The following is a 17,778-nucleotide window of genomic DNA, read 5'->3' on the forward strand; positions in this document are numbered from 1 at the left end:
TTAATTTAAATTCAAAAATATGTTATATACAATTATTTGAAACTCACTACTACTCCTATCGTGTCTTATACTGTCATTTTCTATATAAAATTTAATTTTTCAAAATATTTACTCTGATTTTTATCTATATATACCATAAACCTATATTCACACCTTTACTAACCTACATGTATTATTATTAACAAAATTAGATCAACCTATTAAATTACACTTACAGTAATAATTTAATACAATATAATGTAAATATTATAAATTACATTAAATAACAAACGCTGATCTACCCGTTTCATTCACTCAAAAATGTTTTACAATAATTGTACATATGATAAACAAAATGCATACGAAATTTAAAAAAAAAAATAGATTAACAATTATCCGAATAATATACAATATATAAAACATAATAACACATGTATGACTTAAATTAATTGAGAAAACAACCAATTATATATCATTTTTTTTTTCATCATTTTTAGAATAGTGAACATTTTTCTTTTATATTTACATGACATAAGTTAAAATACACATGTCCTAATAGTTCCAAATGATTGACCAAAAAATGTATAATAGTATTTAATTGGCATATTATATCGTACATTTTCCCGTTTGTTCTCAAGATAATTTAGACCACCATAACCTTTAATGAAACTTTTAAAAGTGAACAGAATGAAAATTTTTTCATAAAGAAATTTAACTGGCTAAACACCGAGCTTTCTATACATATATATCTATTAATTCAAATTTAAAATATATATTTACATTGACTTATTCAACGATAAATAACAATCATTACCTATTACTCACAGAAGCAAGTAACCGTTTTCTTTTTAGCGCATTGAAAATTTAAAAAAAAAATAATCTGCTTCGGAGTATGCAATTAAAAATGTATACTTAAAAAGCTGAACAACGATAATTCATAACGATTAAAGTTGTAAAAAATATAAATGTTGTGTTGTAATGCGACTTCAAAGTATAATACCTATATAATATTTATAATTTCAAAAACGCATACATTTTCGAAGAAAACTATAACTGGTTAGTGGTAAAAAACTCACTTCGATGCAGGAAGTACTCGTATATAGAAGCGTAGTATTGATGTGACGGGTGGAAATAGGTATTATGGTTTCATTACAACGTTGTTCGATAGATTATGTACGAGTGGCTTAGGGCTTTCATCGATTGATATTATGACGTCGCGTTGTTCCTAGAAGGCCTTTGCCGATGTAAATACGTGCCGGGCGAGAGAAGTCGCTGTATACACAGGTGTATATCTGCGTGTATCGTTGTATTATAGTTTTAACGGTCTACGTGCGTGGTCATGACGGTGTAAAGTGTAACGAATCCTGCGCTCGATATGCATTCGAAATGCGTGTGTCAACTCAACACGTCCCTGTAGATACGTACATCTGAAAATTCTGGGAAAGAAATGGATTTAAAAATGAAAGGCTGTGAAGGGCCATGAAAAAAAAATATGTAAAATACGTATACGTATTTAATATTTATACATCTCTGATAGTTTATTAAATTAAAATTGAATACTCATAGTTTTTTTAAAAAAACCGATAAACCGCGAAACCGTATAAAATATTTGGCATACTATTTTATAAGCGTTTACTATTTTTCTGTAAATTAATTAATGAATGAGAAATGAGGAATATTTTAAATAGTTTCTGGGGCATTAATACCCTCATAATTCATCAATCATTTTCACCCTTATCTATAGAAAATAACCTAAAAATATCCTCTTTATTATTATAAACATAATAAACAAATGCTGTACGTTGATTATAATATGAAACTATGTTTTCCCCTAAATATTTCTTTCTATTAAAATCATACTTGGTCAGTGAGTTAATCGCTCATCATAAAACCGTGTTGAATCCAATTATTCTGATTTATCAAATTGATATTTATTTTGGGTTGCTGGCGGTCTATATGGTGTAATGCATTCTCATATTATATACACGTTTCCGATCAGATACAGCCGTTATTGACTTTACTGAAAACGAGGTTATATTATTATCTAAGTCCACAATAAACAAAAACTCAGTGACATACTGATGCCTAAGACCAACAAAATCATCTTGATCTAAATAACTGATTGAAATATATTATTAAATTTCAAAGTAAATCAAACCAAGTTCCGTCATATCAAATCCACTCTCCACCTCAACCATGTTCAGAAAGCAGTTTGTTATTAATCTTTTTCCGCAACACAAACATCTAAGTACCTTGGCATAAACTTAGATCGTAGGCTAACTTTGTTTCATATTAATATATTATACGCATTAAGTGAATTTTTTCGAATAATAAATAATCGATTCCGTATGTTAAAAATACAAAAAGTAACATTAAAATTAAAACTAAACTACTCATTTATAAAGTACCACTTTATCATATCTGGTATCCCGGGACCAAGGGCTCTAAGTTAAAGCTGATTTCAGCAAATTGTTATAATTCAAAAAACATTAACGCAAAACACAAAAATTGCACTTAAATTATTATATTCTATACACAATGAAATTTAAAAATTGTCTATATGCTAGTCTAAGCTATTATAAAATTTATTTATAATTTTTGTAGACTTTTTGATTGTGTCGATAATAGTTTTAAGATTTGGCTGAAAATTGAAATACACAATTTCAATATATTACAAGATTTTTTTTTAAGCATTTGATATTCAATTTTAACACCAAAATTATAAAAATTATAAAATTATTTTATAGTAAAAAATGTATATTATTATTTATTAAAATTAAATTTTAACGAACAAATCGCACTTGATAACTATTATACAGACATATATCACAGTGACTTACTTATTTGTTTCTTATTACATGGTTATATCTAATAATAGGTATACGTCTTAAATGCTTAGAAATATTTTTTTTTCTAAATCTACCTATATATATATATATCCTTTATTTGTTAAATTTAACTTCTCAAGCGTTCTATCAAATAGTATTGTATTTATGCTCATTCATTTTTATTTTAAGAAAATAAATTCATATTATTCATAAATGTTTTTATTGCACATAATATATATAATATTATACTTACTAATTAAGTTAAACACTAATAAAAAAAAATATTTTTTTAAGAAATAAAAAAACATACTATAAGATATTGTGATGGATTGTTTAAAATATAGTTTTAAACAGATTTTGGTTATACTGTGTACTTACTTCTTAGTATGTTTTGCTGGGTATAATATTACAGCATGGTAGTTTTTAATTATAGTTGTTTCTCCGTAAATGACTATTAATGAGGTACCTACATAAATAATATTGTGACCACGAGTAATGGATATGCATACAAATGCATGTGAAATATATTTGTATGTATTATTTATATACACGATAATATGGTAATAAATAAATGTCTTACATCAGATACCAAATTAAAATAACGCATTATGTTTTGCACAATTATTAAATGTGAATAAATTTTTTCTAAAATCGATCAAAAGTATACTTCTATAGAATTATAGCTATATTTACTCCAGTATACAAGGAAGTATGACATAATGACATATATTATGTTATATCTTCCACTCAGTCATCGAAAGATTAGCTGATATTAAGAGATAACTGAGGACGTAAGATAAATAATATTTGTAAAAACAGTAGAGAGAAACGGTAATTAAAGAGTATAAAAAATAACAGTACAGCATTATTTTAGAGTATTATAACAATCTTGACTTTTGAGTAACTGCATATGGCACTGTTCATTGTTAACATAAATATTATTAATTTATATATTTGAAATACAAACAAAGATTTAAGTATAATGAGCATATTTACTTTCTTTAAAGGTAGGTGTAATACTCAAACATATATTTTTTTTTCTTAGCGGCTCGATAAATCTACAAATTATTGAATGTTTATATTTTATTTTGTAATTTTTTTCATGAAGTTTATTATTGAGTTTTGAAGCGGAAAAAATGCTTTAATCTTTAAATATGATGGTATTTTCTGATACAAAATTGACACCTACTGAGATGTTAAAATAATAATAATGTCTGTAATTTACAAAATAATCAGGAAAAATTCTAAAAAATACGGAAAAACAGGAAAATTATTATGCAACATCTACTTTTGAATAAAATAAATATGTATATTTTTATATGTACTTAACTCCAAAATGAATAACTATTTGACATTTTCACTAATAATTTACAAAATTTTATCGATTTTTTTAAACTATTTATATAGACATTTGAAACATGCTAATTATTATTGTGTTTTTCGATTTATAATAGTTAATTTTTTTTTCAACTGAAAATTAATAAAAGCTTAAACATTCAATACAAGGTTTCTGATAAGTTATTCTTACGGCTATTAAAAAATACCGGAATTTTTTTGAAAGTGTTTGTATTTAAAATTTTAACGTATTGTTTCGCTTAAAATCAAATTATAAAATAAAATATTCTTAGAAATATAGTCTGACACACCACTTCCATTTATAATCATTTTTTATATTCAATATGAGAGTGTCATCCATTTAAGCGACCTACTCAATAACAAGGAACACTACAACCTATATACGTTAGAGCGACTTTTCTGGTTTTTTTTTTATTGATATTCCACGTATATTTTATATTTTTTAAGAACACAAATTGTTTTCGAATACCTTCAGAATCGCATTATGACAGAAAATATTTAGGTACGCGGTAAAATATAAAAATGTATATGCATTCATAATAATATTTAAAATGTGTATACCCATTTTATTTTTTTATGTTCATAATAATATTATAATGAATAATATGATTATTAATGTATTTTATAATACCTAGACAGTCATTCTATTCTATGTTTAGAATAAACTATAGAATTATTTTTATTTATAGCTTAACATTCGTATGAAATTATAATAAAATAATAAAGTATAGGATATAATGAATTTATGAATGTAAGAGCGCGTCCTCGGCTAGTCCGTGTGGCATGAACGTGACATAAATTTGTTTTTTTGCGGCTTTTTTAGATGCCGTACTCAAAATTTTCGATCGGCCTGGTAGGTATGGTTATACTATATTACATTAAAGAAATTCACTCGGTTATGCTTTGTGTAGTAAATAAATACAATTATTATGTAGGTATATCCTATAATCCATAATACCTATTAAATATTAACAGCAAATCGAATTAACGTATAATTTTTACCTATATTATAAATAATTATGTATTTGACTTCTGATAATTCTATATTTAGAGGCTAAACACATAATATTATATAAATACTAAATACAACTAAATGATTTGCATAAGTACTCAACTCCAAACCAAGAAAATGAGCAAATTGTCGACGTGTTTGCATTCGTTTGGTCAGATCCGCGCGTAACGGGTCACCTTTATATAACATAACGAGGCATTTGATGATTGGTTGACTAGTTTTTGGCAAATATGTGAACTTGTTTGTATAATATTTCCTTTGATTTTGACTCGTGGTGAGATCACGGTGTTTAAATAAGCCCTCCTAACTGCGTGACCATCATCTTAACTTAGTAGAAGTACAAATGCGATATATTTGCATAATGAAATAAGTTACTGCAAATATTTTATGGTAAAAAAAATATGATGAAAAATGTAATAACTGATAATAATAATAAGTATCATTATAATTGTATTTATTTGAATGAACATATTTTCTTTTTAGGTACATTTAGTACATTTTGAGCGTTAAAATGTAAAAATGGATAAATATAGGTAGACACAGAAATATGATATTAATAGTGTAGCAAAATAAAATCATTAAAATAAATTGTAATGGTTTTTGGAACTACCACGTGTGCTTACTCATCTTTCACTCCGCTGTTGCAAAATCTTTGTTGCTTTTAAAATCACTGAATGATCATAAATTTGTATAATTTTTTATAAAAATAAAGTCTTGAATAAATTAGGTAATTAAATGTCTGAAAAAAACTATTAAAACTATAAAACCAGTTGTTAGTATTCATTGTTGTACTTAACATAATAGTTGCCGATGGCACAAAATATATCGACTACACAGTAATACCGGTAATATACTAATATGCATTTATAAACATATATTTTATCTTTCAAAAAAATTTAATTAAACGGATAATTTGCTAAGTAACATAATTTTAAAAAATGCACAAAGGTTCCCTGGGGTTAAACTATTTTATAAACATGAACAATGTTTTTGAAATTTTAGTTTGTAATTTTTAAAACATTTAGCTTGCGGACACTGAAGAATATATGCATTTTGTTTTATAATTTTAAAAAACTTTTCAGCACGTGGTTAGTGTGAACTTTATTTCATGATTTGGTAACCTAATATTTTATTATTTTTACGTTAGTGCAATATATTTATCTAAATTCAAATTAAAAATTTAAAGAAGTAATTAACTGTCTAAAAATCATTAACTGGTTTACAGTCAGTGCACAGGGCATAAACCAAGAGAGAAAAAACACTTTATCTTTAAAATTAATTCACATCTTACAATTTTATTGAAGTATGGCACTGGTCGATCAAAAATGGATATCACTGTTAGAACTATTGCAGTTTTTTAATAAGTCCCATGTGACTATACTGAGACTGTCAAATTTTAGCTCCATCTACACAGTAGATTATAGCAGAACATTTTTATGCCCTGGAAATTATAAAAAAGGATTTATGCACATCGCTGCCATCCTCTGCAATGACTAACAACACACTTTGAGAAGTATTAATAATAATATTATAATTATTATATAATATTTTCGCCTCAAATGATATGAACAAAAAAATCCAAAACCAAACTACACACTTTAAAACATTCTAAATATTAAATTATTTTGATGTAAATACCAAGCAAAACGAAAAAGCTGATAAAAAGGTTAAGAGGCAATAAATCCTCGGATGCTGTCAATTTAAATATCCTGATCTTACACGACGCTAAATCTAAAATTAAAGTAATTTCCGACAATAAGTGCAATATGGTAACAGCTGCGGATATACGAGTTAAACATAATATGGCTCTTTCTACCGGACATCTCGAAAAAAAAAATAAACCTCCATCAACAAAATGTGAATCGGTCACACAGTGATTACCCAACAATACCTTATGAAAAGTGAAGAACTCACTTTATAAGTGTATAAGTTTTAGTAACCTTCTATAACGATAAGATACATGATAACCGAATGTCTTATTCACGAAAAACGGAATTATTCAATATTTAGTCAAGATCTCATAAACCGGAATACACACAATTACTTACTATCTTTCATATAAATTCTAAATTAATCAAATTATTGTAACCCTAATTAGATTAAGTATAATCTGTTTAAATAATTTTTTTTTCGTTACACAAAAAAATTAAATTCTATGTAAATACAGTTAAAAATATTATTCACTGAGCAAAAACTTTATATAGGTATATATATATATATATAATAGTAATAATGCCTATACTTCTGTTTATAATTTTTATGTTTTACTTAGCTTTTTAATTATATCAAATTTAAGTTAAACTGAATAAATCTATTTGTTAACATATCTATTTAATTTAAACATCTTGATGTAAAAATAATTAATAAATCAATGAAATAAATAATTATATTATAACGAGATACGAGGTCAAACATAAATATTAATATTACGTTACAATATAATATTTGATTTAGTCGATTTACCTTATTTGACCTCATATCAGTCCTTTAGTACCTCAGTCATTTCCGTATAATATATTATATTTCATATCTATAAATATAATTCAATTGGAACTGATTGTTTTCACGAAGACACTAATTTATTTGTTTGTGTTCAATTGAGAAATTTTAATTGGGTTTTATTACGAGTAGTTAAACAATTAAAATATACACATTTTATGCAGATATTGTTGTCATCTATTTTGTTGTTAAAGAATTTTAGATTCCGAGCGGAGCGATATATGTATAATATTATTTTACAATTACGTAACAAAAATTGTTTTCTGTTTTTGCTAATTTGATTTTCAACTTTGATACCGGTTACTACCAAAGATTTTAAGATTTTAAATGAGAATTCATACATATATTTTTACGAATTATAGGAAAAAGTCGAGCTTAACTTTACAAATATTTTTTATAAACGTCTGAATTTGAAGTTTTAATGGACTTGGGTATTCACATATAAAATATCTCATGATTTCTAATCAAAAAATCTTGGTTTTTTTTTTATAATTCAAAAATTATTGTTCGTGGAAACTTGAAGTATTCCACTCGTAGGTACTTAAGTTAAAATTTTCTATAGTAATGAAAATGGTACTTATCAGTTTCGCGACTACTTTTCTTTACTTGGCGTAATTTAAAGTCATTAAAACAAATAAAAACTAAGAATAAAAATAATTAACTCGAGGTGGAAAACGTTCAGCCATGCAATTTAAAATTTTTAAATTTCTGTACATGGGTTATCGTGCTTTTGACACCACATGAACTCAACCAAATAATTGTCTATATTATGTTAACGAGCCGTACTTTTTTTGTTGTACCATTTAAGGAATCCCACAACCTTTCGAAAGTCTGTGTGTGAGCAACAGTTTGTGGATCGACAAAATTGTGAGTGTGCTAACGGTTAATTGATTAAAACCAGCATTCTGTAGTCCATCAGTTTTATAACCACACCAACAATTAGAATAAATAGTTGAACCTTGGTTTATATTGTCTTTTATTGCTTGTATAAGTGTAGACGCAGTCCTATCTTCAACTAAAAAAATTCCGTCATTTTCCGTCTAATACCGAACGTTTATTTGGTTAGGTAGTTGCGATAACCGATAAGTACTATAAAAATTTTAATATAATTACTAAAAATAAATAAATGATTGGCTAGCTATTTATGCCTATACTGATACCACACTGGTATAAATAAATTATTATCAGAACATAACTTCATAAAATAACTTAATATCTTCCATCTCATCGAAATGACTGATTGTCGGTTTTATATTATATTATTGGGTATGGAAGGTAAGTACTAAGTATACCAAAACAAAATAATTAATGGAAGCTAATTGAATGAAATATATTACACGTTATTAGCTTAAAACCATATTTTTCTTGACGGTTTACTACCAAGTATTGACGTACTTATTTAGCTTTTGGTAATGATAGAAGCATTATTAAGTAATAAGCCCCTGTCCCCTTCATAGATACTTAAGTTTATGGTTTATCCAAAACTTACACTATTGTTCAAATATATTATCGCCAACTAATTTGGTATAGGTATAGTTTCCTACAAAGTACTTAGGTATCTATTGAAATAATAAAATTTGTAGGTAAATACTAAATAGGTATTACTAATTAGATAGGTACTTACCTATAATCAATAATATAGACGCAATTAATAGAATTATATTATTTTGTCGATTTAATTTATCCAAATACATTTGTATTTTATTTTATTGTTTTAAATGTACTCTAAATGTAATATTTTAGTATTTTTTTAAATTTGTTTTAGAATATGGGAACTTATCTATAATTTATAATACAATGTTCAATTTATTGTATTATTTTTTCGATCATTAAATCAATGTCAAGGTGGCCGAGCGGTCTAAGGCGCTGCGTTCAGGTCGCAGTCCACTCTGTGGGCGTGGGTTCAAATCCCACCCTTGACAATTGTTTTAAACAAATTTTTTTTTACAAAGCAAATTTATTACAATATTATGCACTATTTAAAGAAATGTGGAAAATATCTATTATATTTAACTCACGAGAATAGAAATGCATTTTCACAATACATAAGTGATTAATTTTTTATACTCCCATAATGTTAATTTTAAAATCTCTTCTGGGTGATTATATTGATATGGTTTATAAATTTACTTAAATTAAACATGATAAAATTTACGGGTTGAGACTAGCAATTAAATATTAATGAATTTCTCTTTAAAATGTACACGTATGACGTGTTCTACATCTTTTAACTATCATGGTATATGGTATACCCATCTATTAATGTACCAACACCACGGTTCACGAAGGACGCTTATATTACTTGTAAATTTTTTTTTTTTTTCTTCTTTATTTGAGATAAACAATCTATACCCTATGGGCACAATAAGTTTATATGGTTAGAGTAATTTATAACATGATACGCTTGACGAGAGAAGTCGTCCACTAATGACACTCAATATTGATTTTTTTTTTTTTTTTTTATATAAAATTTAAGCAACTGATGCTCTGACTTTGGATTAGTTGATGGGAGGGGGGTGAGCAAGTAGGTCACGACACCATTTTCGTTTTAAACGTCTGGGTGGGTTTCCAGGAATCGAAAGGACTGCAAGATTACGTATTAGTGGGTTGCTATTAGAGGAAAGACGGTTTTGGAAGCGTTGGTAATGAGCTATAGCTTCTTCGCGTACCAATTTCATTTTTAAATCAGTGTGAATAGTGTGGTTTGAAACGTAAGGAGGAGCATTTAAAAGTTTTTTAAGTGCTATATTTTGAAAAGTTTGTATTTTATTTATGTTTGATTTTTTAGCATTACCCCAAAACTGACTTGTAAATTAACTCGATAATAATGATAATAAAATAAAGTTGTAACTCGTCTAAATGTATACTATAATATATGTATATATTATGTAATTAAATATGGTAAGTACTATAATACTTTGCTTATTATTAATTATGTTATATAGGTACCTTTATTACATTTGAAGTGACATTATATTACTATTGATGTGATTTCAACAAACTAATTAATTACTCTTATGCGGATTACATGTCTTAGATACCTATGGGATGTGAAAATGAATGAACTAGACGGTTTATGTACCTAAGTGCGTTATATTCATAATATTATAAACCTACGACCTATCATAAAACCGTTGTGTGTAATTGAGAAAAAAATATCCTAGTGATTCGTGTTCAACAGCCATTCGTAATTCATACCAAAAACAGTAAAAAAACAAAATTGAGTATTTTTTTTACCTGAAAACGGTGAAAACTATTAATCATACGTACTACGTAGTACATATTATTTAGTACTTGTACAATTTAATAATAATTTTACGACAACAATAATCATGTGATGGTTATGGGCTTTGTGTATGGATGTCTTGTGTTTGATAATATCATTAAGTTTATTTTTTTAATTTCGCATTTCGTGCGTGTTTCAGGCCGTCCGACAGGAGCGCCAAAGACGTGGAGGCCATTACGTCACGACTCAGACGTGTTGATACGTTAAACCGTCTGCCCAACAACGTATTGCAACAGTTGGCGTTCGTAGGCTACTACGAGGACCTGGAACGCGGCGTTATGCGTAAGTCATGTCCAAACACAGTGCACATAATATTATCTGTTGCCCCGTGCCATAAATGTAATAATATCATATGGTACAGTAGCTATGGTAGGTATACTGACTCGCGAGAGGATGAAGCCGAACGTCCTTTTTCGGGTCAAGTGCTTTTGCCTTTTGGCTATGTTAGGTTTACAAAAAAAAAAAAAAAATGTCACGTTCCGTTGATTATAATACGTATAACATATGTGTATTATATAACGTAATATACTTTTTTTACCCACACAAATACTGAAATACATATTCAAAAAGAAAAATATTTGATATTTATATTTCAATTTAAAATATAAAAAATATTATGTAGTTTTTATTTTAAACTTGATTAAAAAAATGAAATAAATAATATGCATCAAAATATATGCTTAAATATTTAAAATAAAACGTTATACATAGAATATTGTTTTGTCATAAAATATAATATTTTGGTATAATTTAAGTATTTTTTAGAATTAACAATATAAAAATACAAAGCATACAACTTTGTTTGCCCTAATTATCATATACACTTGAAAGCACTAATAATTTACTTATAAATGACTGTACTACATTTAAAAAAAAAAAAATATAACAAAATAAAATGTATATATATTTTAATTTTATGAATAAAAAACCGACATTTATATTATTTAAACGGAATATGGCTGTTGCCTCGGGTACGTGGACCGCATAATATATATATAATTTCACTATCCCACAACGGCTTTGTAGTATGTACGCGTTTAAGTTTAAATATTCAAACAATCCACCGCAACAAGGAATGCGGCACAGGTGCGAACCGTATATGCATTTTTCAAAATCGCACGTTTCATCGTATAAATATATGTATAAATATCCGTGTTATATTTTATATCCAGATATATATCTTTTGGACGACCGCAAACGATGCGGCTAAAGGCGTTGCTGTTTACATATTACGATAATATATCGATTAAGTAATTATCGAAAATGTTTCGAATTTGTATAACAAAGTATGTATACAGTACCTTTATAAATGTATTGAAATGGTGTCCAAATTCTTTTTGATAAAGATCCACTGATAATGTATTTTCTTTTGAGGGTTGACGTGTGTCTTATATTATGTTATTATGTGATTGTAAATAATTGCTATTGTAATAATATGAATGCCAAAATTGTATATGTTATACAATTTTAATATAACTTGGAAAACAAATTCAAGAGAATTGTTGTAATGTATGTAAGTTGTATAGCTTAGCTGTATAATATATTATGTCGAGCGTCTGTTGTCATTGAGCGGGTTACTGTAATAGATGTGTTAAATTTGAATTTAACGATACATTATGTTTTTTTATGAGAAGTGAGACTTAGTGGAGACTTTTAGATCTGTCTGTTTATACACAAATACTTTTAATTTTTCTAAGGAATAGGTATTGCTATTTGTAATTTAGTTTAGTTTTCTGTAAATAATATTATAGTAAGTTAAACTAATTTTTGACAAAAATAAATTGCTTATATCATAATAATTATTATAGGTATATTATTTATAATCATATTACCAGCCAATTTTAACTTAAAAGTTAATACCCGCGTTTCATCGAACACTTAAGTTTTTGAACATTAGGTTTTTAGTATACCTATATAGCCTATAAATAGCTTAAAATTAGTCTAAATATTTTAAAAATTTCATTGTTTTTTTTTTCGGTTTTAAATTACTAAGTAATTTAAGTAAATAGCATCAAATAAATCTTATTTAGAATAGTTATAGAATAGAAAAAATAAAGAATAAGTTCATAATGTAAGACGAGAAGGGGAGCCTCACGTATTAAAAATTATATTAATATAAATTTTAATCAACACTTCCGTAGTTAGCTTAGTTGAATTTTAGAACTGCCACGGACCATCGGTCCACTGATATAAACGTTTTATGATACATGACACTGTTATTATAATTCATTTATAATTAATCTTGAATACGTGAGAGTTTAAGATATTATGAAATTCATTGGTATATCCAACCAGAAACGCATTATTCTTATACGACCATCGAAAAATAAAATCATGTATTGCTATATTTAGGTATGATTTATATTATGTTCTAGATGCATTCGAATCATATAAAAACTGCTGATGGCTGTTTTGATTATGACTACCACGTGGAAGCGTGCAGTTTAATATTCTATATTTCTTTTATTTAAATGTATTTATATTATTCGAACAAAATCGAAATATATTTTCAGAAAACATTGATTTCAGTATACTTCCTGAGGGCGTATGTTTGAAGGTTGTACCTGGATAACTGAGAAAGCATTGAAGTTGTTTGTTTATAAATTCCCATTATAAACGGTTAAAAGGTTTTATATCTGTTTTGTACCCCAAAGACAGATATTATACAAAATATTTTTGTATTAACTATAGCGTTTATATTTATTTTAAATAGAAAACACTTTAATAATACGGTGCTATTTATAACTAAGACAAAAGTTATACTTTAAGTTCTATTTCAAATTCAGAGTGAAGCAAATGAGCAACGAATGTATTAATTTTACAATAATATATTATATTATTTTTGGGTTTGTCAGATATTCCATTTCTAAATTTAGATTTGATTTATGCGCGAAACATAGAACGTTTTTGATACTTAATAAAATTAGTTTGTACATACATTTAAAGGCGAGGAACTTGGACTAAAGTAAATTTAAAGGATTCTCAACCCACCCAGGTTGGGTTAGAACTGGTCTATGATATTGAATTCAAAAATTAATATATACTATTTTAATAACTAAATATTATATATTTATAATAAAATAAGAGCAGCGTTATCTAAAACTAAAAAAAAAAAATTAAACAATGTAATTAGTATAATAAGGTATATATTTTCTTGGCTTTTATTTATTACATTTAAAAAAAATACTGCTTTATAAAAACGATGCTTATACAATGAACATTAACTGATGTAATTGCAAAAATATGAAGTATCAAATTAATAAAACATTAACTATGTATTTAATCAAATAATTGGCGTGAATAATGATAAAACAAATTAGATTTGTATGAATATACAGGTATAAATAGTATATAGTTTTCTCTATATCGATTTTAGATATGTAGTGTATGATAATATCTTATAAATACATTACATACAATGTATAATTAGTAAAGTTTGTTTAAAGAGTTTGAAACCCTTGGAAACACTAAAATGCACTCAACTAATTTACTCCAAGTACATTTTCAGTGAAAATGTTAAGATTATTGTTATATGTATTGGAAGTTCAAAAAAAAAAATAAATAAATATAAGGAAAAAGTTGTGTATTTATGAAAATATACATAAATGGTTCATAATTATAGAAGATGATGATTTGAACAACTATTTTAGATGACAAATGAAATGAAAAACGTACTGATTTTAAATTATGTTTTGTATTGTATTATTTTCTAAGAAGTTTTTATTTAAAAAATATGAGATGAAAGTACTCCATTAGATCTATTTTAGTTGCTTTTCGTTTTTCCTGTGTTTATTATTTGATTTTTAATTTTTATAGCATAACACTACGATTCTGCGCCGAAAGTAACTAAAACATCCACTACGACAAATCTTTACATAATCATTTCTATAACAAGAGGCGAATGCGTTTTAACTTTGGATGTATTTTTTTTTATGTCCACAATTTAATTATTTTTCTTCTTAATTAAATTATAATAATATGTCCTTAAAATAATTATATTATAATTATAAATATTTTAATTGGTAAAATAGGTAAAACTATTTCAAAATAAAATACACACGACTATGAAATATTATTTTATTATAACGTCTTATAAAAATTACTTTTCAAGGTTTCAAGCAAATTAATTTTCATTAGTATAAATATACATTGTAGATTCAGTGGTTTGAATAATTATCGTGAATATTAGTTTGTAACTTTATAATACAGGACGGGTGTCACTCAGTGTAACATACTAATACAGCTATACACAGTGGCAATACTGCCTTTACCCTTTTATTAAACTTACTAGTGAATGAAATATTTATAGAAATTTATTTATAAAAAATTATTGAAGAAATTGAGTGATTAAATTAAATCTTAAATAATATTAAAATATAAAGAATAAAACATTTTTCATTATTTTATTTTGGATTATCTCTTGTATTATTTTAATTTAAATAGATTAGAAAAAAAGTGAACTGAAAACGGGTATTTCAAAATGCAATAAAATGTTTTAAGTAGCAAGATAATCGAATTTATATAGTCGAGAAAACACCATGGACAAATTTACAATAATTAACGTTTCAGTATAAATTCAAATTAATTTGAATATTTATATAATGTTCAAGTCAAAATAAGCATGAAATCGTATTATATTTATTTGAAATAATATAAGAAATATAAGAATATTTTATAACTTAAAAATTCAACTTTTAATTGTTGAAAAGTATTTATGATATAATACTAATTATATAAAATATGACACTTTGTCTAGAGTACTTAAACAAAATGTTTTTTTTTTTTAAATAATGCAAAAATATATACCTAGTACAATTATGATATAGTTGTTTATAAAAATGTTTACACATAACACATGTACTCACAATAAATTGTTATATCAATATACATTTGCATCCTGAATTTATTAATAGGGGAAATCACTCATTGTCAATAACCCTCGTATAATTTTTTTTTTTTTTTTTAATGCTTTTTTGAGACCATTTAGGCTCAATGGTGCTTTCATAATCCCACTCTATGTTTCTCTGTGCATTGTCATCTCTTCTCCATTCAATGCTCCAAATATATTCGGATCATCTTTGACTCGGTCCATCCATCGTTGTCTTGGTGTCTTCCCTTCAGTCGGCTTTTTATAAGGTATCCATCTTGGAACTATCCGTATAAATTGGTACTCCTCTCTCCATACATGTTCGGCCCACCCTAATCTGCCCTTGTGTAATATTTAAGGTTTATAGAAGAGAATATAATTTTTATTCATTTTATCAGAGTAATCAAGACATTTTTAGCTTATTAAATGTAACTATTTTATAATATCTCGTATGGATATAGTTATAAATCCTTTTTTTATGTTAAAATGAAAATATTTATATGGATTATATTTAATGAACAAGAAAGATGATTTATTTTTACAAGTTATAATAACTAGCTTAGAACGAGAGCAAAATATGTATTGATAAGTATGCATCGAAGTCGATGCACACGGGTTATAGGTTTAGTGTGGAAGATCAAACTAAGTAAGTATTAACTTTTTTTTCCCCCTAAACGAATTGTTATTTTTGCAGTAGTATTTTTCTCAGATAAGTTATAACGCAACCTTTTATATTTTACTTTCAAAATAATGATATATTATATTAAAATAAGCCTTTATATTCATTTTTCCGTCAACTCAAAAAGTTATATTCTTGTAACAAAAATATAGAACTCAAGAGATAACTAAAATCAAGCATGTATTGTATAGAAAGAAAAAAATTGTGAATGGCCTTTAAATTACAAGTGCATTGTGTCTTGTAAAATAAAGATAATGGTAGATTCTAAGCGAATTTAATGTGACTTCTGGGATACTAAATTGCGTAAGTACAAATGGGCCATTGTGTTTTTCCAGTTTTAATATAATTATAGGTTTTTTATTACACTATTATGTATAGCATATTTGCATATATAGTAGTTTAATATACGTTTAAATTTACGCAACATCTTGGGACAATTTAAAATGGTCGACATGGGATTTTTTTATTTGAATAACCTACTAACTCCCCAATATTATGTGACATGTGTATGAACACTATAAACTGAATTATAAAATGTATGACATACAAACAAAAATATTATTAATATTATTATCAAAATATTATAATGATTTTTATAAAAAAATCATTTATCATTTTTATTTTTTAATATTCTGTAATAAATGGTGTAATTTCTTATAAGTTATTTTTACATTACAGTTTTACTGTGTTCTTAAAATAAACGGTTTATAAAATTTTAGCGAATGTATATGTGTTGTATTCACATAGATTTAAGACGTTAATATTGATTAACTTATTATGTCAAGTATATCTCGTATATATCAAATTATAAACGATAACTATAAATCCACAGGTCTATATGTATTTAAACAACTATTTAATAATATATAGTATTTAGAATACTAATCATCATAAATTATTATACATGTTTTTATTATTTTTAAGATATAAAAGTTGTTTGTGTAAAATTTATAAATAGTAAAATAATATCTACATTATTCTCATAAGATGAAATTGAATAATATTATCTCTGGAATTATTATAACCGCCTACACGTTTTCTAAATCTGTAATTATATTTAATTATTATTTATTATTAATCGTTTTAATATCGTAAAGTTTAACTACTACGTTGTCGGATGTAAAAACTTAAAATGAATTAAAGTAGTTGTATATATTTTGAATGTACCTTTATTAAATTATATGCATTTTATATTGTTTTCTTCGTACGTTCATCAAACAATTTATTACTTACAAATAGATACTTTTCAATACAAACGAATATAAAATCACC

At 25.9% G+C, this 17,778-nt stretch overlaps 1 protein-coding gene and 1 non-coding gene across 2 annotated transcripts in view; both read left to right on the forward strand.

The window, feature by feature from the left end:
* Positions 1-17,778, forward strand: part of LOC113551411 (rap guanine nucleotide exchange factor 4) — a 191,562-nt gene that overhangs the window by 24,788 nt on the left and 148,996 nt on the right. Inside the window, exon 2 of the mRNA XM_026953644.1 lies at positions 11,100-11,242. Within this exon, the coding sequence (XP_026809445.1) occupies positions 11,100-11,242 (143 nt within the window). The remainder of the gene's footprint in view (positions 1-11,099; positions 11,243-17,778) is intronic.
* On the forward strand, positions 9,514-9,596 carry Trnal-cag. The gene has a single exon. It is a non-coding gene; the product is annotated as a tRNA-Leu (tRNA).

The sequence above is a fragment of the Rhopalosiphum maidis genome, chromosome 2 (assembly GCF_003676215.2).
Source record: "Rhopalosiphum maidis isolate BTI-1 chromosome 2, ASM367621v3, whole genome shotgun sequence".
NCBI classification, from domain to species: domain Eukaryota; kingdom Metazoa; phylum Arthropoda; class Insecta; order Hemiptera; family Aphididae; genus Rhopalosiphum; species Rhopalosiphum maidis.